Source organism: Doryrhamphus excisus, chromosome 15, assembly GCF_030265055.1.
Source record: "Doryrhamphus excisus isolate RoL2022-K1 chromosome 15, RoL_Dexc_1.0, whole genome shotgun sequence".
In the NCBI taxonomy this organism is placed as follows: domain Eukaryota; kingdom Metazoa; phylum Chordata; class Actinopteri; order Syngnathiformes; family Syngnathidae; genus Doryrhamphus; species Doryrhamphus excisus.
The window spans coordinates 13,591,233-13,618,585 of NC_080480.1; the positions used below are offsets into that span (position 1 = coordinate 13,591,233).

Consider the following 27,353-nt stretch of genomic DNA (forward strand, 5'->3'; position numbering starts at 1 on the left):
GCTGGAGATAAGCAATCCGTTGGGAGCGTCTGAGGCTGTGGGAGGAACTGAGGGGTGGCGAGGTGCAGTAGTCGAATTGTGAGAAACATCCTCTGCCTGCTACATGAGTCCCAAGGGCTCTGCAAGGGAGGGGGGGGGGTAATCGGATTAAAATGGTTACAAATGGGGCAACAATAACTAGAAAACGCTGCAAGGTAACAACCTTGCGTCAGGCATCTTCGAAGATGAGGTAGTTTGACTTTATTTTAGTTTTATTTAGTTTCCTTATAGCATCATTAATTTGTTGCACAGGGTCCACTCTAATATTTTTCAAACACCGAGAGCGGCATGGGTATTTTTGAAAATATGAGACAAAAGATGGGGGGCAGTAACCACGTTTACATGAGGAGTTTTTCCTCTTTCCGAATGGAATCTTTCTGAATGATTTTTCCAAAAACATGGTATACATGGAAAGGATTATTCCAATTTCTGGTCTACTTGCGCCACTATAAACAGAATAGTCAGTGGGGCAGTAAAACGTAAACATCAACATCATGTGATACCGACTTCGAGTTTTTCTTTCACTTGTTGGAATAACTCCGTATTGCCAGTTTTTCGTTCGTCCAGAAATTTAGTTTGAATCAAAAACAAACTTTCCGCAGCAGACCAGTGCCGATTGTTCGCCTCCATTTTTAAAACTGAAGTACGTCTCAAGCTGCGTGTTACGACAAGAAACCGACAATAAACAACAGAAGAAGAAAAACAACTTTCCGTTTGAGCGGGTACAAGATACCTCAATCGGATTGGGGAAAGGAATATTCCACCCCTGGGAACCCAATTATATATTCATTCGGATTGGCACTTTTCTTTCGGAATGAGGTGTATACAAAGGTTACATTCTTTCCGTTTGAGCAAATAACCCGAATGGAATTGGAATATTCTGGTCCATGTATACGTGGCTACTCAATCAAAGAATATGACCTTATTCCACTTGTAGCTACAGTATCTATTTTTCTTCATTTCAGATGGCTTACTGGACTTCAGTAGGACTAATAATAATCAATCCCTTCCCCTCTACCAGCTCACACAAAGCCACATGATCATCTCTCATGAGACACTTCTGTATCACATGTCCACGGCAATCTCGGCCACGCTCGCTAATTACCTTGGCCATTTGGAACGCTCTTATGCTCAAACAACTCATCTAAGCATTCGCTGATGATGAAGTGATTTATTAGCAGGAGTTGCAGGAGGCGAAGGGGGTAGATGGAGGAGGTAAATGGATCCATCAGTGACTAGCGTTGAAAAAGGATACGATCTGGTATATTCATTCATTCATTCATTTTCTACCGCTTTTCCTCACAAGGGTCGCCAGCCAATCACAGGGCACATATAGACAAACAACCATTCACACTCACATTCATACCTATGGACAATTTGGAGTCGCTAATTAACCTAGCATGTTTTTGGAATGTGGGAGGAAACCGGAGTACCCGGAGAAAACCCACGCATGCACGGGAAGAACATGCAAACTCCACACAGAGATGGCCGAGGGTGGAATTGAACCTCCTAGCTGTGAGGTCTGCGCGCTAACCACTAGAACGCCGTGCCGCCCGATCTGGTATATTTTTGTTTTAAAAAAAAAATGTAATTAAAAAAATGTCCAATGCCAAGACAAGTGTCAATCATCCTAACTTTCTAGAAGTCTAACCAAAACTCCCTTTCTGATGGCAGGTGTGGTCCATGGATGGTTACTTCAAGGGGCGTAGGGTCTTGGAGTACCGCACTATGAGCGACTTCATGAAGGGCCAGAACTTTGTCCAGCACCTCCTCCCGCACCCGTGGGCAGGCACGGGCCATATGGTCTACAACGGCTCGCTGTACTACAACAAGTACCAGAGCAACATCATCATCAAGTACCACTTCCGCTCTCGGAGCGTGCTGGTGCAGCGCAGCCTGAGCGGCGCCGGCTACAACAACACCTTCCCCTACTCCTGGGGCGGCTCCTCCGACATTGACCTGATGGCTGACGAGAACGGGCTGTGGGCGGTTTACACCACGATCCCCAACGCGGGGAACATCGTCATCAGCCGACTGGAGCCGCAGACTCTGGAGGTGTTGCAGACGTGGGACACCGGCTTCCCCAAACGCAGCGCCGGCGAGTCGTTCATGATCTGCAGCACGCTCTACGTCACCAACTCCCACCTGGCCGGCGCCAAGATCTACTTTGCCTATTACACCAACACGTCCAGCTACGAGTACACGGACATCCCTTTCCATAATCAGTACTCGCATATCTCCATGATGGACTACAACCCCAGGGAGAGGGTCCTCTACACCTGGAACAATGGACATCAGGTGCTCTACAACGTCACACTGTTCCAGGTTATTAAGACTTCTGGGGATTGAGAGACCATCTTAGACTGATTCCAACACATGCTGTATACGATGTTGATGGGAGGGGGCCAGAGGGTACAAATTGAAGTGAGGGGTATTTAAGTGTCAATGGCTTGTATTTTTTATGAAATCTTCATAGAGTGCTATTATTCACAAAAACACAGCAAGGTCGGTAACAGTACAGAAAAGATTGAGCATTTCTGTTTTTCTTTTTGTGATGAGTAAGCATGGTTCATTTTAGTTGTGATGAAAAAATAAATATCAGTCTTTAACATTTATCACCTTGTGGTTCTTTGGACTAAATCTATAAAAATGACTTTTATCCAGGAGGAGACTGAAGACAGCGCAGCAAAAGTCGTAGCTTCTGGAAGGGGCTACATTGCTTATTCGTTCTCATTCATTTTCACAAGGGTGCTGGAGCCTATACCAGCTGTCTTCAGGGGAGAGGCGGTGTACACACTGGACTGGTCGCCAGCCAATCACAGGGCACATATAGACAAACAACCATTCACACTCACATTCATACCTTTGGACAATTTGGAGTCGCTAATGAACCTAGCATGTTTTTGGAATGTGGGAGGAAACCGGAGTACCCGGAGAAAACCCACGCATGCACGGGGAGAACATGCAAACTATACACAGAGATGGCAGAGGGTGGAATTGAACTCGGGTTTCTGGGCTGTGAGACCTGCAGGCTAAACACTTGCAGCCGACATTGCTTATTTTGAAATTATATTTTTTCATTCATTCATTTTCTACCGCTTATCCTCACGAGGGTCGCGGAGGGTGCTGGAGCCTATCCCAGCTGTCTTCGTGCAAAAGGCAGGGTACACCCTGGACTGGTGGCCAGCCAATCACAGGGCACATATAGACAAACAACCATTCACACTCACATTCATACCTATGGACAATTTGGAGTCGCCTATTAACCTAGCATGTTTTTGGAATGTGGGAGGAAACCGGAGTACCCGGAGAAAACCCACAGGGAGAACATGCAAACTCCACACAGAGATGGAATTGTGTGGAATTGAACTCGGGTCTCCTAGCTGTGAGGCCTGCGTGCCAACCACTCATCCGCCATGCAGCCTACATTGCTTATTTTGAAATTACATTTGAATACTATTATTTGAATCACTATTATCTTTAAAAAAAAACTATTATTTTGGAGTACTATCACACTTTCAGGTGCCATAAGCTACTTTGTATGAGTGGGATGAGTGGGCTACCTCTATTAAAGGTGTGAGTAGATAACATGTCTTGTGAGGAACATTCATTTTTATCCTATTGTTGTCAAAATGTGGTCATGGTGTGGAGAGTGAGTTCTGTGGAAAAAGGAGAACAGGGAAAGTTTAACAAACAGGATAAAGCACCACATTGAAGAACTTCATGCTCCGGTTCATTCCTTCTTTTTGCTCTGTGCTGCCAGACGTTCCGTTTTAACATTTTTACTCGATTGCTACCTCTGACACCTGAAGGTACGCGTACCCCACTTTGGGTACCGAGGCTTATCCTTTCAGGATGACAAATATAAATACACCACCTGGTGATGTTGTTATTGATCAACCAAACTGGATCCTACAGAATAAGTCGGACTTACTTGAACTTTGGGTACTCACAAGCACATGTGTCATATTTGAGCAAGATTGATTAAAAACACATGAATGGTGGTTTGTCTATATGTGCCCTGTGATTGGCTGGCGACCAGTCCCGGGTGTACCCCACCACTCGCACAAAGACAACCGGGATAGGCTCCAGCACCCCCGTGACCGTCGTGAGGAAAAGCGGTAGAAAATGAATGAATGAATGAATGATTCAGTTAGCATCCGTTCTGGTTAGAGTTGGTCCTCATGGAACGAATGGATGAGTAAGGTTCCACTGGAGTGAGCTAACTTTCAGCACATTTCCACATTGTAGCCTGAGAACAAATTTCCTTTTAAAAATACAATTAAGCAAGAAAACTAAAGTAATCCGAAAGACCAAAACTAAAAGTTTAAATGTCAAACCTTAGATTTTTTTCAGTATGGGGGAGTAAAAAGAGGTTCTACTTTATTTTTTTACTTTACCAACACTGTCCCCGTTAAGAAAAATCTTTATGCTGGGATTTAGCAACAAATTGGTCATAAGTCATTGATCAAAAGCCATTCAAAAAGGAGGAAAAAAGTCATTTCCAGAAAAGGCACTACAATATATATAATATTTTGAAACATTTCCGTGAGATAAATCCAATTTTCTTTGGGATAAAAGCCCGAAATGTGCATTTTATGTGGATATAGCTCACAGTGCTCTGCTCAGTCAGGTGTGTGATGGTGCAGCCCATCTCGCAAGAGGATTGCGGCAAGAGAAGAGGTGAAATCAAAGCATTCCATTTTTTTTTCCTATTCCCGTGTAACCATGGCAATCCCATTCATAGTAAATGGCCTTTTCTATCAATAAAGCGCTTCCGTGTGATAAGTCCGTAGAGTAGGGGGCTGACATTTAAAGCACCTCTGTGGAATGGGGGAAAACTCAAAACAATAAATGGCCTCAGATGTAAAATCAAATGATAATACGAATAAAACTAAATCATGCTCTGCTATTCTATTTTGTTTTGGTTGCATTGCAAATGGAAAATTAAATATTCAAGTAAATGCATGCTTTGCTACAAGGAAATAACTTTTTTGTTGCTAGGCAATATCCAAACTATGAGTCCAAACCAACAAACAAAACCATAAAAACAGCTTCCCACATTGCCCCATTCTTTTCTTACTGGCTGCCAGCAGCGTGAACATCACTTCCAGGACTCACAAAGCAAGGCATTAGCCGTGTTGTTGTGATTGTACAAGATCAGCACCGTGACAAAACTGCATCAAGGACACCGCTCTCCACTTAGCATTTGGGCGAGTGGTACAAAGCACAGGCAGGGGGTTTATAGTTGGAGAGTATAACTTGCAGGAATAGCACTTTAGCTGTGGAGCTTTCTTTTGGGTTCATTTCTATACAAGCACATTGAGAACAGGCTTTTAAACATAGCAGCATGGTCCTGTCAATTAGAGGATCTTTGACTAGCATTTTGCTTGTTTACATTTATAACAATATTAGATTTATTCATTCATTTTCTACCGCTTATCCTCACAAGGGTCGCAGGGGCTGCTGGAGCCTATCCCAGCTGTCTTCGGTGGTCGCCAGCCAATCACAGGGCACATATAGACAAACAACCATTCACACTCACATTCGTACCTATGGACAATTTGGAGTCGCCAATTAACTTAGCATGTTTTTGGAATGTGGGAGGAAACCGGAGTACCCGGAGAAAACCCACGCATGCACGGGGAGAACATGCAAACTCCACACAGTGATGGCAGAGAGTGGAATTGAACTCTGGTCACCTAGCTGTCAGGCCTGCATGCTCACCACTCGTGCAGCCAGATATTAGATTTATTCCACTCAAAACCAGTCAGTACCTGGTGTAGCCATTTGCCTCAAATATCGTATACAGCAGTCCCTCCTTTATCACCATTAACTGGTTACAGACTCAGCGATAAGTGAATTCCTGCCAAGTAGGATTCAATAAAACAAGAACAAAATATTTTCAGTGAGCATAGAAAACCCGTTAGACTTTCCAAATAAAAGTTTTTAAATAATGGTCCTGTAGATATTACGCAACAGTCACTTTTACACTCCTATTATTCTTGGTATACATCACATTGCGCAGGCAACAGGATCTCTACAGGGACATAGTAAGCTACCAAGCCTCTCTGATTTACTTATTGTACACTTAGTGTTTCAAACTGAATGGGGAAGAAGGAAAAAGAAGCCAAAAAAAATACCACTTCCACACAAAGTGAGAGGAGAACCTTTTTTCCCCCCACACACACACTAACCAGTTTCCCTATACGTGAGAGGTAATATAATGTAACGTTATGTCTCATAACTGATGCCAAGAGAGGCGAGAGGCGAGGCACACCCTGGACTGGTCGCCAGCCAATCACAGGGCACATATTCTTTCAATATTTGAATAATAATAAGTCATAGTCAACAACAAATAGGGTTGGGCATCATTTGCTATTTTTATTTTGTTAACGCAAGCAACAGACTGTAACCCTAAGGACTATTATTTTGAAGGCCAGCAGTGGGTTGCATTCCGAATTTGGAAAAAAAGTATTTGGTGAGAGTGGAACCTGTCACAATCTGCGTCGTTGCCTGTGTGACAGCTCATTTAAGTTCCCTTTTGATGCCTTATCCCTTGTTGGTATACTACTCCTATTTTGCATGTATACTTCCTGCTTTGTGTTTATTACTGCCACCTGTTTCTAAGGTCAGTTACACCTCTATTGAATTAATGTGCATGCATCGTCCTTTGTTGGATCATTGCGCTTCATGCCAGTTAGTTTTGTTTCTCTGCTGCCGCACTGCAATAATTACTAAAAAAAATATACTTTTACCTGCATTCTTTCTGCACCCTCGGGGTCGTGGCCACGCAATGTCAAAGCCAAAACGTAACAGCACCTTCTGGAACACATTAATGTCACTAAGCAAGGTTCAACTGCAACACTTAGAGTGCACATTTAGGAGCGGCTGTCTCTTGTGGGCGACATAAGGCACACCTGTGCAGCAACCATGCTGTCTAATCAGCATCTTGATATGCTACACCTGTGAGGAGGCTGCATTATGAAGGCCCAAAAAAACACACATTTGTGAGAGCTACTTGAAGGTGTTTTGTGTACATGGAATTTGTTTTTAGATGTTTCATGAGTTCAGCTCATGGGAAATGGAAGCAAAAACAAAAGTGTTTATATTTTTGTTGATTTTTCGAGGTGGCTGCACGGTGGGGGAGTGGTTCGGGCATCTCTGTGTGGAGTTTGAATGTTTTCCCTGTGTGCGCGTGGGTTTTCTCCGGGTAATCCGGTTTCCTCCCACATTCCAAAAACATGCTAGGTTAATTAGCGACTCCAAATTGTCCATAGGTATGAATGTGAGTGTCTTATCAATAGTTGGCACTGGTCCTGTTCTGTTTAAATATGGCAGCCATGATTAATTTGGGCAAACTGAAGCCATTAATCTACATCATCATGCCTCCTTTGGGGAGGGGGGGTGGGTGAATGAATGAATGAACTTGATAGAAGGAAAAGCTAGAGACAGTTCTCAAATTACAAAACCAGCTTTTCCTATTAGTTGGAGTAAAATAAAACTAAAATAAAGTAAAACATTGGTTGACTTCCTAGTTGTTTTAACCACAAAACATGTTTTTCTCCATCGAGAAAGTGAATTAGTCTGTCCTAGGGTGAAATCGCTGCCTTTAACCTGTCATAGTTTGACAATATTTGCATTTTAAAATCCTAACATGTCATACACTCTAGAATTAAACTAAAATAAAGTAAAATTACTCACCTTTTCACTATGTCGCAGTGAGTTCCATTGGTATGAATGTGAGTGTGAATGAGTGATTGTTTATATGTGCCCTGTGATTGGCTGGCAACCAGTCCAGGGTGTACCCCGCCTCTCGCCCCAAGTCAGCCTGAATAGGCTCCAGCATACCCCCACATCCCTTGTGTGGATAAGTGGTATAAAAAATGAATGGGTGTATTAGGTATTTGGTGGACTACAAAGCAATACAAAATAAGGATAAAGGGAGAAGCATCAACCCCCTAGAAAAGTTTAGTTGAACAGCCTTGCCTCGATGTTACTAAAAAGTCTACCAACCATTTTATGTGAGCTGACCTCCCTCCCTTTGACACCATTAATCAGACTCATCACACGCTCCAAAACAACCCTTAGCATCTCTAGCAGACTCCGCCTGGTTCACCATCTAACACATTGACAGCCTTCCATTGATTTAAACAGACAAATCAATCAGCCACAGCTCCCTTGGTGTCCCTCAGGGTTCACATCTTGCTACCCTCTATATATCCTTCCTGTCTGAAAGATTCTTCACAGTCATAACATCCATTTCATAACTAGAAGTCACATAAATATCCATCCATTTTATGTACCACTTATCCTCACCGGGGTCGCGGGCATGCTGGAGCCTATACCAGCTGTCTTCAGGTGAGAGGCGGGGTACATCTTTGACTGGTTGCCAGCCAATCACAGGGCACATATAGACAATCAATCATTCACATTCACACCTAAAAGAGTGAGTAATTTTTACTTTATTTTAGTTTAATTCTAACAACAAACAACTCATTCATTCATTCATTTTCTGTACCGCTTATCCTCATGAGGGTCGCAGGCACGCTGGAGCCTATCCCAGATGTCTTCGGGCGAGAGGCGGGGTACACCCTGGACACAGAGACAAACAACCATTCACGTTCATAATTCACAATTTGGAGTTGGCGATTCATTAATTAAATTAAATTAATTAATTAAATTTGCATGCTTTTGGAATGTGGGAGGAAACCGGAGTACCTGCAGAAAAGTAATGCATGGGGAGAGAGGGGAATCAAACCCGGGTCTCCTAACAGTGTGGCCTGCATGCTAACCACTTCTCCACCGTGCAGCCCACATAAATATCACAGTAATAAAGCAAAGTACTGCGATAAATCCTAAATCAGCAACGACAGTGCTACCATTACCATTTCCACCCCAGTCTTTAAACATGGAGTCATCTACCGGTACAACTTCTCCTTCATTGTCAACTACACGGCTCAAACTGCCTTCTGGGGCTTTATCTGTCTACATTTTATAGCTGGGTTTTAAGCTGAAGTAGGAGAGTGCAGATGGAGTAATGGGTCAGAGAACGAGGAGGTAATTTTACACCAATTAACTCCCCTAAGAAGCCCACTCGTTAATTTGTCTTTTTAATTGTGTTTTGAGCTTTGGTCAATTCAGGCAGCCGATATCTCATTGGTTACTGTCTTGTGAAGGGCACTAAAAGTGGGAGTTCTGTCACGACATTAAACATCAAGTGCTCAAGCGTCTCTCGGATCTCTGTAATTAAAAGGAAAAGCGATGGCGGGCTCTAGTTTGTCAGTGGGGTGGAAACGGCGGAGGAGTCCCATCGGTGCCGTAAGGGAAAATGGCTTTTCTTTAAAAAAAAAAAAAAAAAGCACTGAAAAAAAAACAAACCTGCAAATGAGACCTTGATTGACAAAGTGACAGGAGTAAAGCGGTAAGCAGCAGCTGCTCTGCAAAAATGACACTGATCACAAGCGACGTGCGAGTGAATGAGCTCTATCCAGACTATGACAACCACCATGCTGTCGTTCCCCGCTTGGAGCGTATACTATATATTTCACTCAAACTTTCATACAGGAAGTGAGTCGCGTGATATGCGGCGAATTACCGCTCCCCTTCAGATGATATTACCAGTCAGATACGATATTGACCATCGAAGATCACAACGGGTGTGTACCTTTGAGGCTAAGCTATCCTTGCTTGTAGCCTTCGTGACAAAAAGTGCACTTGGAGACTGACTGAGAGTGTCAATAAGTCTTCACACTTGACACTTCATTCTTGGTACGTATAACTGTGGTGCATTTGCTTTCTTAGTATGGTTCCTTTAATCAAAGTGCAAAGGGGGCCGCCCTTCTTTGTGTAGGGTTCATGGGGGCCCCAGAATGCGCCTCACCACCATGAGGCATAGAGCAGCAAGTCAGTCTAAAGCGGGAAAAGGGAAAAAAAAATAAAATAAAATAAAAAAACGCAAAAAAATCAAAGATTATCTATATCACAGGAGTGCTTTGCTGTTTTTAGGAATCTATGACACAAACGGGCGGCACGGTGGTCTAGTGGTTAGTGCGCAGACCTAACAGCTAGGACACCAGGGTTCAATTCCACTCTCGGCCATCTCTGTGTGGAATTTGCATGTTCTCCCTGTGCTTACGTGGGTTTTCTCCGGGTACTCCGGTTTCCTCCCACATTCCTAGATTAATTGGTGACTCCGAATTGTCCATAGGTATGAATGTGAGTGTGAATGGTTGTTTGTCTATATGTGCCCTGTGATTGGCTGGCGACCAGTCCAGGGTGTACCCCGCCTCTCGCCCAAAGACAGCTGGGATAGGCTCCAGCACCCCCGCGACCCTAGTGAGGAAAAAGCGGTAGAAAATGAATGAATGAATGAATGAATGGACACAAACGCTCATCAAAGATTATCTATTTCACGAGAGTGCTTTGCTGTTTTTAGGAATCTACAACATCAAAGATGATCTATTTCACAGGTGTGCTTTGCTGTTTTTAGGAATCTACGACACAAACGCTCATCAAAGATTATCTATATCACAAGAGTGCTTTGCTGTTTTTAGGAATCTACGACACAAACACTCATCAAAGATTAAGAAGAAGAAGAAAAAAGAAGAAGAAGAAAAAAGGCAAGAAAGAGAAAAGAAAAGAAAATAAATAAATAAATAAAGCGAGAGAAGGGGAAAAAAATGACATATAATCTCACACCACAGTTGATGCCACAATGATTGACAGCACGCAGCAGAATAAAAGAATAACAATACAGAATTCACCCACTCATTTGTCAATCCCTGGTGGTGTAATGGTACAGCTGCTGCCTTTTAAAGGCAGAGGACGTGGGTGTATTTGTGTTTCTCCAACATGCATTCAACTACAGTTAAATCATGTTCAAGACAAATAGTATCACACGGTGGACGAGTGGTTACCACGTTCGATTCTCCGCTTGGCATCTCTGTGTGGAGTTTGCATGTTCTCCTCGGTAGGTGCATGGGCTTTCTCGGGGTACTCTGGTTTCCTGGATATACAAAAAGTATATATGTTAATTAGGACCCCGATGTCCACCAAAATCTCTCAAATATGAATGCTATATGCACCAATGACACAAAAAGTTGTGTTATGATAGCAAAAAGAATGCAGAAATTGTACAAACATATGCGAAAAAATGTGTCCCTCTGTTCTGTGCTCTTTAAAAGTATATTTTGGAAGCTTTTTGTGAAATCTAAGCTAGTAAACATCCATCCATGTTTATTTTTTTGGTGTGGACGCAGCCTAAACCAAGAAAGAGTTAGAAGTGTTAAAAGTGTTAAAACGTAGCATCATCAACTAGTGGAGGTTATCATTAATAACTGGCAGGAGGTGCGATCACTTGCATTGTCCTCATGCATGGGCAATTATGCCGAGCTCATACCTACCACTTCGGAACACGACGAACAGATTGACTAATGTGAGTACGCCCTGATGTTATTTTTAAACATGCATCATCCTGAGAGAACTTTCCTCATGCGTGTGCCGCCCCTTTTTTGGCCCATGGGCAACACGCCCAAAGTCAACTCAAAAGTAATTAAAGCTGGGCTCGAACCGTTCATAAACAATGCATTGTGCGCACATTATACCGCATTAATATGCAAATGGGAGTCAGGGCTGTGATCACAGCGCTTTGCCTGATCCCCCCGTTATTAAATCAAATTCCCCCCCAAAAAAAACAAGTGACAGGAGCTGCTGAGGTAGTAGAAGGCTTCTCGTTCTGTCGCATATTAATGAGCCTGACTCAATTATACATGCAGCACAGACGGGAGATGAAGGGGATGGCGGAGGCGAGCGTGCCAGGCCTGACTGTATATAGGCTGAACTCATAGCTCCCTTGTGCACCCCCCCCCACAACCACCATCATCATCGCTTGTCATGAAGCCCATCTTGTATGTCTGCCAGTGCATAGACTGCTATACTATATGTGCAGTGACAACAACAACAACAACAGGTTATGTTGCTTGGCAGACAAACTGATGGAGCAGCTGTAGTTTAAGAGAGGGGGGGGGGGTTATGACACTACATTGACAACTGAATCTGGCATTTGGAAACAGATCTGCTCCCTCAGAGGCCCTTAGATACTTGACTATTTCATGTAACTACACCAAGGGACACATAAAAGTCGGCACAGACTGCAATGTATGCAAATGAGACAGTTATATGTGGATGAAGAGTGCAGGTAAAGGGCAAGACAAGACTTAACTCCCAAAGTGCGACATGTTCTCAAAACATCTGAAACACATCCCAATCCACATTACCTGGAACTTATTTTAATATATTTTTACAATGATCCTGCATTAAAATATTGCCTGTATAGTCAACTCAATAACCCTACGGACCCCATTACTGGGGGCAATCGGGTTGTGTCTGTGTTGCCTTGGTAATTGCATTGCAACTCTTGTATTAATGAATGCATGGTATAAAGCCACATAACCAGAAGAACGTCAGCTGAAAACTCAGCAAAAACAATTTAAGGCTAAAAGAAGACAATTCACCTCGTATTTCGGTACGGGACAAAAAAAATAAAAGATTTAAAAAAAAAAATTAAACCATATTATGAAAGCAGGAAGTGAACAAATGTAACAGTTACTGATTGTAAAAGTACCAGATGGAGGGGTAGGATTTAATAAGCTTTGCTTCTTCCTACTCCTTTTGGACATGTGGAACTGGAACTGTGAACTGATTATGTGATGCATTCAATTGTAATCTGATGCATGTTCAAATGAAATAAAACCATTACCATTACCATTACAATTTAAACCACAAGTACTTACATGGGCAAATATCGAGAACAGTACAACACTTAGCTGATCCAGGTGCAAGATAATATATATTGTACTTCCAACTTTTAATTTGATACCTTGATCATCCATGTAGATTTTGCAGATGCAGAGGAAAAACATTATTTATTTTCGAGATAAATGACCCAATGGTTGTGAGTGTGAATGGTTGTTTGCCTATATGTGCCCTGTGATTGGCTGGCGACCAGTCCAGGATGTACCCCGCCTCTCGCCCAAAGACAGCTGGGATAGGCTCCAGCACCCCCGTGACCCTTGTGAGGGTAAACGGTAGAAAATTAATGAATGACTGAATAAACATGCATACATTTAAATGACAAATTGAATGGGTAAATGAACATTTAACATCTTAAGACTCTGCTTTACTTAAGTGTTACAAACTTTACGGTTAGAGCTATATACTTGCACGATTGAACCTCACTGTAAACCTCAGCAGCAGGTACAATCCTCATTACACACACTGGCCAGTCTCACTTTCTGTTATGCGTCTCCGTTAAAACGTTCCCCCTGCAACCTGTGTTAAGTGCAAACCTTCACATTACAATCCTATTGTAACAGATGCTATATTTCTACTTTTCTATGAGTTATTTCTATGAAATCAATAGTGTTTCTCACCTTTTTCATCATAAGTTTGGCCACTAAGAATGTTCTTTGAGCACCTCATCAGTTCTACAGTGCTTGAAAGGAGCAGAGAAGGAGATAGAAACAGAGTTGTTAATTGTTCTGTGTGTGTTCTGTCAACAAATAAACCACCCACACACAAATGATACAGATTATTGTATATGTAAGTATTCCAGAAGAACTGTGTGGATGCTTTGTTTGGACACAGTTTGGCCGTACTATTAATAATAATTTTTGTCAAAAAATCCATCTATTTCTGACTTTAGCGTCATTGGTAGTAGAGTGTAGTACCCTTTTATGCAGCTAGTACAAACACCCAGCAACAAAAGATCTCAAGGTCCGACCCGTGCCCGAATAAATGGTAGTTGTGAGCCAGGAAGGGCATCGGGTGTGAAAACCGAGCCATACAATCCGTGTAAGCTACAAACACAACTCACAGCGGTGACCCCCAAAAAAAACAAAAGGATTTGGGAGTCATACATTTGAAATGTCAACGCACGCTGGCTCAGTAGCGGGTCCCAAGTCGGCTCAGCTGATAAGAGCGAGGTCAGTGAGGTCGGCGAGCTCACTGTATTGAGACATCACCGCCGGTCAATTCAATTTCCTTAAGGACACACCAGTCCGGGACGCAATCAGAACATTTCATATCACAGTTGGACCCCTTCTGCCCTTTTCCCGCTCCTCAAATCTCATCTGAGGAAGCGAGAAAGGCGTCTCAGGCGATCCTTCACCATATTGTTGTAGGAAGGAGAGATTACGGGGGGGGGGGTACATCAGAAGACTCCTTCACAAACAGGCAAAGGCAGTCGTGATGCAGCTTCCCTTAGAGGAGAAGCAGCAGTCGCTGACACTTCAGTTATGAGCGTCGGAGTGTTTTTTTTTTCTCAGGAGGAGTAAGCCTCACTGTAGATCAAAACGAGACCGACTTTATATTATGATTGTGTGCCTGATGGTTGTGGCCAGCGAAAGAGCAAGCAAATGAGGTCTATTTTAGCATCAAGCACATCCATCAGTGCAATCAGCCGTGATACAACAACGCTACTAAATGCTCTTGAGCCATTTAACATTGCTCGGGCTAATTATGTGGTCGGGCCAATCAATAGTCGGTGGTTCTTTTTCTGTCAGAGCGGCGCCGCTCAAAGTGGTCCTGTTTGAGTGGACGTCTCCAAAAGAGGCGGAGAAGCATAAAGCTGAGATGAAGAAGGGCGTCTGATGAAACGAGTTTCAAAGCAAACAACAAAGCCATCGCGCGGCAGGCCTTTAAATTTAGATTCCTTCCTACAACTCACACATGCATTTTGTTCTCTTTATTGAAACACGAGGTGTAAAGGTTAAGCATCAACAATATGATAATATCAGAGATGCCAAAAGCGTGGAATTATGCAGCAAAGTGGCATGGAATGTCCAGGGATTTAGTGCAAACTTTAAAACTGGAACGGTGCAGTCATGAGGAAGCAAACATGCTGTTGCGAGATTCCTCCTTATCCCCCTTCAAAGACATATGACAGGATGCAATCCAAATGAACTGAAAATTTAACTTGAGCTGAAAGATACCACGCAGGTCTGAAAATGTACTTGCCTTTTATGGACCTAGTCTGCTTTTTCCACTTTTCTGACCTATAAATGTTAGTTAGAATGTTATATTATTGTGTTAAACGATGTAAAAGTTTCAGATAATGAGGTTGAGTGAGCCCTGAAAGAAGTTTGGGGTGGCTCAAAACGCTTGGTTACAGAGGGCGTTGCAAAACTGTTCCTTTGTGATGTCACAGAGGGGCGGACTTCCTTATGGGCGTGGCTGTATGGGCGAGATACACTCTCTGCCCTCCCCCAAGCAGAAGTAGAATTAATTTAATTTAATTTAATTTAATTTAATCTGGGATAGGCTCCAGCACCCCCCGCAACCCTTGTGAGGATAATTTAATTTAATTTAATTTAATTTAATTTAATTTAATTTAATTTAATTTAATTTAATTTAATTTAATTTAATTTAATTTAATTTAATTTAATTTAATTTAATTTAATTTAATTTAATTTAATATTGGATAGGCTCCAGCACCCCCCGCAACCCTCGTGAGGATAATTTAATTTAATTAAATTTAATTTATCGTTTTTTTTTTCCCATCTGTTGACAGCATTTCACACGAGATTTTGTTTTTGTCAACATGAATGTGAAATATCCGCCAAACCCTTGCTCTCCCCAGGAAAGGTGCATTAATGTCGGACACGCCATGTTCCACATACTCTGCCAAAGTATATCCGACCATGAGAGCTCCTCTTCGGGCAGGCGAGGTTGGAGGGCGTGTGACCAATCACAGCAGAGTGGGCATGCCTGGAGGCAGGCCGTGGGTGGAATAAATTAAAACTGACCATTTTGCCAGGAAGCACCAATCCAAGGAAATATAGCTAGAATAGGTGCAGATTCTGGAAGATCTACAAAGTTTTCTGTGCTGGTTATTGTGTGTAGCTGTCTCTAAATATACGTGTTTGTGTGACTTCTTTGCTCTCTACCATGGTGAGAGGACAGACCTCCCATCCCGCTGACTGACAGGAAGACAGCAACAACGAGGGTGCAAAGCAGACGTAAACCATCCATCACGAGATGGTGCAGACAGACAGAAAGGATGGGAAGCGGGAGTCATGCAGGAGGAGCTGTCAATTTTGGACATCTGGGCTAAGAGAAAAGTGCCGGTAAAAGAATCCTCATGCACAGTGGGCTTTCTTGCTTTTACAAGCTTCCAGTCTAGCCAAAACATAGAGAGTGACAGCTCCTACAGGGAAGTATGGCTTCCGCTGAGCACGACATGACTGAAGCAACGGGCAGGGCCACAATGAATCATTAAAACGCAGTTGCCATTAAGATGTGCTTTGTGGTGTGTGTGTGAGCTGCGCCGTGTTTGGAAAGGCTCACCAGGGACCTGAGAACTTGTAAAGACCATGTAGAAGGTGTCGGAGGAATGGAGGAGACGTGCAAAGCGGAATGCAAACGGCGAGCTCTCGTGATGACTGAGAGATTGAGGTCATCTGCATCGTGATCTTTACTTCAGGTAGAGGCGGGGCAGGAGGGTGTTCTATGGTTTTAAAGAGATGACATCATTAGGATAGGTGACACTGGGAAAAATCAATGTTTTATACCGTCATGCTTTATTAATGAAGGCGGCTTCCAAACAGATAGCATGCTGCTACCATTTGCATAATAGAAAGCAATGTGGCCTTGACTTACATTGGCTGTCACTTCAAAGGGAAAACATGTCAGAAACAATGCAAAAGGGCTTTTTTTTTAATTATTATTATTATTATTATTCAGCTGAAGGCAAAAGGATGTAACCCTTATACTACACAGTCTCCACTTTGCTGCAGCTGCCCTCAGTCTCCTTCCTGTGACGGCTGAATATAACTAAAATAAAGACACAAATGAATATTGGCTTTACACTCTATTGTTGTGCCTAAATTCTGGACTTTCCAGTGTTATACGCCATAGTCTCTACTTAGCTATGGCCCTCAGTCTCCTCTTGAATAAAGTTAGTCTCCTTATTTTTGTAAATACAAAAATAAACACACATATAATAAGATTAGGGCCTGGACATTGCAGTATTCTACTCCACAGTCTCCCACCTTGATGCAGCTGCCCTCAGTCTCCGTAAGGGTAGAATTTGTCTCCTTACTGTGACGCCTTGTAAAGACATAAATAAACACACATATAATAAGATTAGCTTACCATGTTGCTGTGCCTTAGCTTTGGCCTGGACACTGCAGTATTCTACTCCACAGTCTCCCACTTTGATGCAGCTGCCCTAAGTCTCTGCAAGGGTAAAATTTGTTTTCTAACTGTGATGGCTAAATATAACATATATAAAACACAAATTACTGTTAGCCTTACACTGTTGTTGTGCCTAAATTCTGGGCGTTCCAGTGTTATATTCCATAGTCTCTACTTTGCTACAGCCCTCAGTCTCCTCTTGAATAAAGTTAAGTCTCCTTACTGTGTCGGCTTGTAAAAACAAAAATAAACACACATATAAATAAGATTAGCTTACCCTGTTGCTGTGCCTTAGCTTTGGGCTGGACACTGCAGCATTTTACTCCACAGTCTGTACTTTGCTGCAGCTGCCCTCAGTCTCCACTCAAATAAAATGTGTCTCCTTACTGTGATGGCGAGATATAACAAAAATAAACACACAATTATGTTTACATTAGACTGTTGTGCCTAAACACTGGATGTTCACTATTTTACATTTTTCTGCAGTGCTCCATTTTTTGCTGCCCTCAGTCTCATGGTAGATAAAATTTATCTATTTACTGTGTAGGTAAGTACAGGAGACCCTCGTTGTCCTTCATTGTTGTTACTTTTGAGAGTGTTTCTTTCTGACTGATGCGTTCAATGTTGTTTTCCGCATTTCTAACCCGACCACGCTTCCTATGAAGGGAATAGTCAGCCTTGAAAAATAATACTGTATAATGACCCATGCAGCCGCCACGACATGTTTCTGAGCAACTGTCAAGCTTGAGTGGAAGAGGAAGGACATACAGCGGAGACTTAATGTGGCATCCTTCCAACACCCAGCTGCAGATATCTGCTAGTGGAAGGGCCCGGAATAAAGAGGCAGTGTCCTAGCATTGCAGCTCACTGAAAACAGCCCCTTATATTCTAAGATATATGACAAAAAATTCCCGCAATTTGGGTCACCAATTGTCATTGGGGGATGATGGTGGGTCCCGCAGCCAAACAAGTTGAGAACCACTGGTCTAGGCCATACTAATTTTGTGGTGCACATGTCCTGCAGCCTCGCCACTCCATCCAACACAAACATCAAGCGTAGCTCTCTAATTATAGATCACTGCTTTCGGCTTTGTCCCACTTTTTATTTCTCGCTTCCTATGTGGACGGATGCAAGCATGCCCGGGACCCTCACGTGCACACATGGAAGTGGAGGTAGCAGATGTTAGCTTTCGCGTGCGTTTTTTCCACGCGTGCAATCTGCTCTTCACCGTGTAATTAACCTCCCCCCGCTGTCATGTTTACATCACGCGTGTCTGAAGAAGCTTGGATGTTTTCCAGTAATGACGTCTTTCATTCTGTGCTCGTTACTGTAATTCCATCAGAGAGAGAGATTGCGTAACCGCTATTTGTGCGGGATTAAAAAGAAGACAGCGCTCGAGTCGAGTCGTCAGGTGCATGTTGAATAACTGATAGAGGAGACACACTCTGAAGCGGTTTGTTGATGCAATTAAACCCCCACCTGAGCAACACATTTAACATGAAAAAAAAAAAAAAAAACGACCGCCGACTGGGTTCCCTCGGGCCGCACGCGGCAAAACAAACAAAAGCAAAACACCACAGCAAAACATAAACTGAATATATCAATTATTTCTTTACGGCTGGTGGGAGCAAGCTGATCTTGAACCACCTATACGTACGTCTAATTTAGTGCACCTCTGTGGCGTTTAGCACTGATACAGATTCAAAACACAAACAAATAATACAGCAGGCTGAATAAGCACATCAATAATTATGCACCGCATAATTTTTTTTCAACCAAGCGGAACAAAGAGAGAGCGCTTGCCACTTTTAAAATAGTAAATAATTGGACTTTCTCTGCACCACTATCCAGGAATAAATAGATAATGAATAGAAAATATGTGAGACTATTCTACACTCCTACCAAGAAATACTGGATATTTTGGGAGGGGGGGATTTTAAAATACAGTAAACCTCGGATATATCGGATTCAATTGTTCCCACTGGTTTTGTCCGATATAAGCGAAATCCGTTATACGCGTATACCGGAAAATGTCCGTTTTACGCATATATCGGATTTAAATCCGGTATATGCGTAAATCGGATTTTATCCGTTATAAAAAGGCACTTCCTTGACTATGTTTCCAATGTACCTGGACACAGAGGCAACGGTGCAAACGCTGCAAATGACGTCGTATAGCGGCCTGTCACGATTCGGCGAATCGGAGCGCCACGATGCGGCCATACAATATATGCGAGGGAAATTTAATGGCAATGCATTGGAACGGGACTGGAGCTTTTGTCCGAAATAGGCGAAATCCATTATAAAAAATCCGATATATGCAATGAATTTTTATTGGAAATGCATTACAGAAAAATTGGTTATTTTTTATCTGTCCGTTGTGAGCGAATTTCCGATATATCCGAGTCCGAAAGATCCGAGGTTTACTGTATACAAGACAGTTAATAGGATGATCCAATTAGAAAGAGAATAAACTTTTTACGGCTGCACGGTAGTCGAGTGGTTTAACGTGTAGACCTCACAGCTAGGAGACCCGAGTTCAATCCCACCCTCTGTGTGAAGTTTGACCTTAAAAAGGCAGTCCATGCTAAAAAAAAAAATCCCAACCATCACTCCTCCTTTTACAACACGGCCACTAATGATTGTAGGCTGTGTTCTCGTTACGTGTCGCTGGGAGCGATTACAAATCGACATTTCTAAGTGCTTGTTTGTGCATCCCAGCGGGGTGGGTAGTCGTATTTGTATTGCGTGCATGTGTATAAGTCTTGTTTCCCTTGCAGCAAGCAACCCGAACCCTTCCACCCTCCAGGTCCAGACAGATTTGTCTGGAGAATCCTTCCCTTGCGTTCTAAAATGTGCAATATGTGAGCGACGGCTGCTTTTAGAGCCGACAGGGAATCCATAAAAAAACACAAAGTACCCACCCAGCGAATCAAAATGAGCAACTACATCTTTTGTCTAAAAATTAAAAGCCATTTTTGTTCCCTTTTTATGCTCGCTCGCAACGACAATTTGATCACAAAATAGTGGAGCTTCCAGGCAATCCAGGGGAGTAATTGGGCGCTTTGCATGAGTCAGCATTTCTGGCATGTTTTCAGCCTAATTCCTCTCTTTTGCACAGAGCCACTATGAACATCACACACTTGCAGGTGTGCACACAAACAAAAAACAGCAGAGGTGACACATTTTCATTCCAACATCCGTAATGATGCGCTGGACTCGTCCCTGCAGGACAAAAAAAACCTTGGCAACGGGTGAATCCTTTCATCCGGTCTTCATCTCATGTTGGTCCACATTTTTGTGCTGAGTGTAGGCCTTGAAGGAACATTGGAGAGCTAGTATTTGGAAGCAGCTTTTTTGTGTGTGTGTGTGTGTGTATACACGTTATGGACATGTACGTGGAAAGCGACCGTCTCATGATCTCATTCATCATCTCATGACAATTTAAGCATATTTTTATGCTGTTTGATTCCTAAATGGGGCGGCACGGCGGACTAGTGGTTAGCACACAGACCTCACAGCTAGGAGGACCAGGGTTCGATTCCACCCTCGGCTATCTCTGTGTGGAGTTTGCATGTTCTCCCCGTGCATGCGTGGGTTTTCTCCGGGTACTCCGGCTTCCTCCCACATTCCAAAAACATGCTAGGTTAATTGGTGACTCCAAAATTGTCCATAGGTGTGAATGGTTGTTTGTCTATATGTGCCTTGTGATTGGCTGGCGACCAGTCCAGGGTGTACCCTGCCTCTCGCCCCAAGACAGCTGGGATAGGCTCCAGCACCCCCACGACCCTCGTGAGGAAAAAGCGGTAGAAAATGAATGAATGAATGAATGATTCCTAAATGGTGTTGATCCAGCTTCAAGTGTCATAAAAGTGTAAAAAGAAGTTAACCACTATCACTCGTAAAAGTGCTAAAGCAACAAAACACTTTCCATTCTTAGCTTGAATTACTTCAATTGTGTCACATGAAGCTGGTTTTGCATCAGAGATCAATTTCGAACCTTCTTAATGGTTGCTCAAGTGTAAAAAGTTTCTTCATTCATTCATTTTCAACCGCTTATCCTCACAAGGGTCACAAGGGGTGCTGGAGCCTATCCCAGCTGTTTTCGAGCAAGAGGCAGGGTACACCCTGGACTGGTGGCCAGCCAATCACAGGGCACATATAGACAAACAACCATTCACACTCACATTCATACCTATGGACAATTTGGAGTCGCTAATTAACCTAGCATGTTTTTGGAATGTGGGAGGAAACCAGAGTACCCGGAGAAAACCCACGCATGCACGGGGAGAACATGATGGCAGAGGGTGGAATTGAACTCGGGTTTCTGGGCTTTGAGGTCTGCGTGCTAAACACTCTTACGCCATGCAGCCGACATTGCTTATTTTGAAATTACATTTTTTCATTCATTCTTTTACTACCACTTATCCATCACGAGGGTCGTGGGGGTGCTGGAGCCTATCCCAGCTGTTTTCGGGCAAGAGCCTGTTTTTGGCCGCCAGCCAATAACAGGGCACATATAGACAAACAACCATTCACACTCACATTCATACCTATGGACAATTTGGAGTCGCTAATTAGCCTAGCATGTTTTTGGAATGTGGGAGGAAACCGGAGTACCCGGAGAAAACCCAAAGAGAACATGCAAACTCCACACAGAGATGGCCGAGGTTGGAATTGAACTCGAGTCTCATAGCTGTGAGGCTTGTGCGCTAACCACTCAACCACCGTGCAGCCCTTCAGGGTGTTATATATATATATATATGTAAATTAGTTATTGGCCATTGGCGCAGTCATTATTGCATCCTATTAACCCCACCCAGCAATAAGCGGCCAAGTGATAAGTAAAAAAAAATGAAATATGAGAATTTCTGTCAATTTATAGTTCAAATGTGAGTTTTGCCAATGAATTACTCATGCTTAATGAGGTAAAAAGTGTTCAAGAAGTTCACCAGGAAGTAGGAAAGAGTGATGTATGAAGCACTCAATGCTTCATATCAGCCAAGTTGTCACTCAGCTAAATGACACACCTTTGAAACGAAAGCCATTTCTCGCTCCGTCAATTTGCCGACACTCAGTGTCATTACCGGACTCACATCCTAAACATCCACTGGAATTGTAAACACACACACACACGCTCTTAATGTATATACACAAGCCCACCACCTCCATCCATCCATCGCCATTTCACGGGCTTGTTGTACCTTGGACGTTAATCGCTCCCCAAGTAGCTCTTTGCTTACAAGGGCAAGATGGCTACTTAACAACTCGTGATGCATGTTGCACCTTTCGAAAAGGGAGAGTAAGAATGTAACTTAATGTAACATAAACTTTAAAAAAAAATGCCCAAAAGCTGCAGGGGGAATGGAAACAAAGAACAAAGGAATACAAAAGCAGTACTAAAAAGTTGAACGTCCAAGTAAGATATTAAAGTTGGCGTCCAGTTCCCTTGTATCTTACTGTGATGTCAAATAGGAGCGTAACCCGGGTTGCCTGTGCCCGAGGCGACTTCAATTAGCCAACTCCCTATCCCGTTTCACCAGCCAAGTATTGACTTTTTGTGACCCTGTAGGACCACTGTAGTTCTCCTATACGTATGTTGAATAGGATGAAAAGAGGAAATCAGTCAAAGCATCTTTTTTTACCTAAAAAAATACATTATTAGTTGAGTGGTTAGCACGCAGGCCTCACAGCTTGGAGACCTGAGTTCAATACCACCCTCGGGGTATCTCTGTGTGGCGTTTGCATGTTCTCCCCGTGCATGCGTGGGTTTTTTTCCGGGTACTCCGGTTTCCTCCCACATTCCAAAAACATGCTAGGTTAATTAGCGACTCCAAATTGTCCATAGGTATGAATGTGAGTGTGAATGGTTGTTTGTCTATATGTGCCCTGTAATTGGCCGGCGACCAGTCCAGGGTTTGCCCCGCCTCTCGCCCGAAGACAGCTGGGATAGGCTCCAGCACCGCCCACCACCCTCATGAGGATTCGCAGTATAAAATGAATGAATGAATATATTATTACAACTAGATATTTCACTTCACTAGGGGCGAGGAGCAAGTCCGCCATTATTCTTTTTTTTTTTTTTTTACCTCCACCAAGCGCATCACGTTTATCCATTTTGTTTGTGTTCAAAAGTATTGAACCAGTCATGATGTGCTATACATATCACTATATTGACACTTACTATGGTACACATTATGTCATTGGATGGTCATATCACCTCGTACTTCGGTACTTGACAAAAATAAAATTTAAAAAATAAATACATAAAACAAACTATATTAGGAAAGCAGGAAGTGAACAAATGTAACAGTTACTGATTGTAAAAGTACCAGATGGAGGGGTAGGATTTAATAAGCTTTGCTTCTTCCTACTCCTTTTGGACATGTGGAACTGTGAACTGATTATGGGATGCATTCAATTGTAATCTGATGCATGTTCAAATGAAATAAAACCATTACCAATACCAAATAACTTGAACAGTTCTGAATGGATTTGAGTAAAATATTCAGGAATTGTTGGTAAAATGGGATATGGAAGAACTGATAACATTTTGGGGGTGATCCAGATCACCGTCTTGATTGGGATTTTTTTTTTTAAAGATTCTTTAATATTGCTAACAGGTTGTACAACTTATCAAAGCCCGATCCAAAAAAAATTAGGATTATTATTTTGGTGTGAATCACAATATGGGGGGAACTACAGCATTGGGCGGAGGTCTGCACTCACAGAGTACTTCTCTTGTTGCAATAAAGACTTCCAATACTTCTATAAATCCTTTTTTTTCTTCTTTTGGAATTTTGTAATACCCAAATTTTACATACAATGTAATGGCCGCCCCTTGGCTCCCCCAGGATACAGCACTGCACAAAAAAAACACACTGAAGTACAACTAATCGTTTTTAAACACATATAATTATAATAATAATAATCTTTTGATTTAGCATTTTCATTTGTAATTAATTAAGAACAAATACATTAAAAAATAGTGATCAGTTAAATATTAGTCTTGTTATTTTAAGAGGCTTATTAGGGTCACCAAGTAACAATGTCTCTTCAAACCCATCACTTCTATTTGCACCGATTCACTTTGACTTTCTATTTATTTCATGTTTCATTAGCCTTTTCATTGGCTCACTAGGCTGGAAAATATTCTTATTAATTAATGACCTTGGTTTATCCATTCAAACTTCAGCCATAAAAGCTTTTTTTTTAAATAAATAAAGACTATCTGCAAACGACAGAAGAATGTTTGGAGATTAAAAGGGAAATCAATAAAAGCAATCAATAATATGCAGCTCATGCAAAAAAAAAAGAAAATTCAATTTCAGATGCATTTGCATGTGGGGTGCTTTAAATTAATTTATGGAATAATCAGAAGCTAGTTTGTGCAAGTGGGGATGTTTAATTAATGTTGGGAGATGTTGTTTTTATTTATATTTGCTATAATAACTCGCATCTTTTCAGCTGGACCGTGTCGACGGCAGCCCCACGGCGCTCCGGCGCTCCTATACTAAACTCCACATGAGCAACACTGCGCATCACCATGGAAACCACGGTCAGCTGGGAGGAAGACGCATTACCATGGGAGCAGGAGAAGGACTATGCAAAGTAGTGTCGACTAAATATATGAATAATTATAACAAAAACAGCAACAACAAAAGGCAAAGCAACAGTGAGGGCCATGGTCGAGGCATGGGTTTATTTTTATTTCTGCTATTATCCAAATGAGAAAACGCATTTTTTTTTGCTTTAGTATATGTAATAATTATCTATCCAAAATGTAAACAAATATATAACAATAGAGAACAACATTACCTTGCATTTAACTAATTCGCTCCCAAAGATGTATTTATACATATTTTAGGTTTTTTTGCGCTAGAGGCAAAAAAGAGGTGACAACACAGCTCCATAATAAAAGAGAGCACATTTAGTGCAGTTTTAAGCCCGAAAAACGGCCACAAGGTGACAGAAGTGCCTGCAACAGTTCAGTTCCAAATGTGAAAATTGGAAATCTTTTTATATTATTTTCCATGTAAAACAACCGTTTTTTGGTGTTGTTTACATTCTGGAATGGACTGCACGGTGGACAAGTGGTTAGCACACAGTCCATCAAAGTTTTTAGAATGAATCATTACTGAAAACAGATTTCACTGTAGTTTTTAAGTTTTATTTATTATTTTATTTTATTAGTTTTATTTATTTATAAGTTTTATTTATTTTTAGTTTTATTATATATATTAAGATTTATTTTATTATTATTCATTCATTCATTTTCTACTGCTTTTTCAGTTTTATTTATTTATTATTACTTATTATAAAAGTTATATGGAGAGTATTGCAGTTTTCCTAGTATGTGGTCTACAGCTAAGTGTACACAACAATGACCAATAGTAGGCTGCACGGCCGCCGAGTGGTTAGCGCGCACAGGCCTCACAGCTAGGAGACCCATGTTCAATTCCGCCCTCGGCCATCTCTGTGTGGAGTTTGCATGTTCTCCCTGTGCATGCTTGGGTTTTCTCCGGGTACTCCGGTTTCCTCCCACATTCCAAAAACATGCTAGGTTAATTGGCGACTCCAAATTGTCCATAGGTATGAATGTGAGTGTGAATGGTTGTTTGTCTATATGTGCCCTGTGATTGGCTAGCCACCAGTCCAGGGTGCCCGAAGACATATCATCACCTTGATTGGACTCTCCCAAATGCCACCTAAAGGAGGGGGGTGGTTAAGTGGGTAGTTATGGTTGAAATCCAGCTATTTTTGTTGCTATTTTGCTGAAACTTACCTTTGTTCTACTGCTGATTACTAAAGAACGGAAAAAGGTAAAAACAAACGTTTTTTTCCTGATGACAGATGAGACGCTAACTTTTTTTTCGTGTACACCATGTCGAGCTCTACTACACAAAATCAGTCAAAATCATCAAAAATGGCCTGTACAAAGAAGAAAAAATGTCTGGTATTGAATGAGTTAATGTGCAATCCTATCCATACTAAGTGCTCTACTCTCTTCAGACACAATTAAATGCGAGCAAAGGAGGGGGGGTATAGAATGGGTGGCAGGAAGCAGGATATGTTGGTCAATCTGTGATGGGGAGCTAAATGGGCTAACGTTGCACCCTCGCCACATGATGGACTCTACTGCAAACACAAGCTGACAGTAATGTCCTCTCAACAATTAAACCATAGATAAATAGCAAACACGGGCTTTGCATCAGCTGTACAGGCCCCCGTGTGCGTGATGGGACATGCAGATGAAGATATTTACATATTTAATATGTAAGTATGTCGCTCACATGTAGAGCCTGCAAATATATGCGTTCATCATATAGGCAGGGAGTGTATTGTAGTGATTTGTTACAACAATCTACGTGAAAAAAAAACAGATATATCAAAAGAAGATGAATCTGACACCTTGACAAATCAATCTTAGCATCGTGAATATGTGTCTACATGATGTATGCAGTGCATGTGCACTTGAAAAATAACTTTTATAGGTGGTTGTAATGCAGAAACATCACCACGATAAAGCATATGTGTACACTGATGTATATCACCTATATAGTGATCCCTCATTTATCACTGTTATTTGGTTCCAGACCCAACTGTGATACATGGATTTCTGCGATTCTTTCTTTATAAATCAAATATTATCATAGTTTGAGCATAGAAACCCTATTCTTGACATAATAGGAGCCCTTCAGACATGAAATAGCACCCCTATAGTCACCTTTCACTTGTGTTACGCAATATAGTAGACATAATAAGAGAAAATATGTCATTTAAGACATTAATAAAACTTGCTTGTGTATGTCACAGTGAATTTGTTCCAGATGGGTGGACGACAGGAAGTGATGTCGGGTGATGTCGGGAGGTTCCGAGTTGAGTTTTAGTTTGATTGGATTACAGCCGCAACAGTTAGCCCGTGTTATTATTCGGATTCTAATTCAAACCTGCAACAAAAGCCTGTTGTTCTGGTGATCAGTCACATTAAAGTAACAGTAACATTCACAACTTGAAAGCAAAATATAAAAAAATAAAAATAAATAAAAATAAATTAAAAAAAATACAAATAAATAAAAAATAAATAAAAATAAAATAAAAATTTGTAAAATTATAT

The 27,353-nt window shown here is 41.9% G+C and overlaps 1 protein-coding gene and 1 long non-coding RNA gene across 4 annotated transcripts in view; one reads left to right on the top strand and one right to left on the bottom strand.

Moving 5' to 3' along the window:
- olfm2a (olfactomedin 2a) overlaps nucleotides 1-3,063 on the top strand; it is a 68,583-nt gene extending 65,520 nt beyond the window's left edge. For both annotated transcript variants that reach the window (XM_058050282.1, XM_058050280.1), the window contains exon 6: nucleotides 1,714-3,063. In XM_058050282.1, coding sequence (XP_057906265.1) covers nucleotides 1,714-2,388 — 675 coding nt within the window. In that variant the 3' untranslated portion in view covers nucleotides 2,389-3,063. The remainder of the gene's footprint in view (nucleotides 1-1,713) is intronic.
- LOC131103777 (uncharacterized) overlaps nucleotides 1-27,353 on the bottom strand; it is a 47,602-nt gene that overhangs the window by 3,245 nt on the left and 17,004 nt on the right. The window contains exons 7-14 of one of the 2 annotated variants that reach the window (XR_009119678.1): nucleotides 17,513-17,621; nucleotides 17,091-17,148; nucleotides 16,387-16,546; nucleotides 13,473-13,526; nucleotides 10,959-11,047; nucleotides 8,561-8,634; nucleotides 6,798-6,864; nucleotides 3,603-3,698 (exon numbers count right to left, since the gene is read on the bottom strand). This is a non-coding gene — a long non-coding RNA (uncharacterized LOC131103777). The remainder of the gene's footprint in view (nucleotides 1-3,602; nucleotides 3,699-6,797; nucleotides 6,865-8,560; nucleotides 8,635-10,958; nucleotides 11,048-13,472; nucleotides 13,527-16,386; nucleotides 16,547-17,090; nucleotides 17,149-17,512; nucleotides 17,622-27,353) is intronic. The other variant, XR_009119679.1, reaches the window with a different exon arrangement.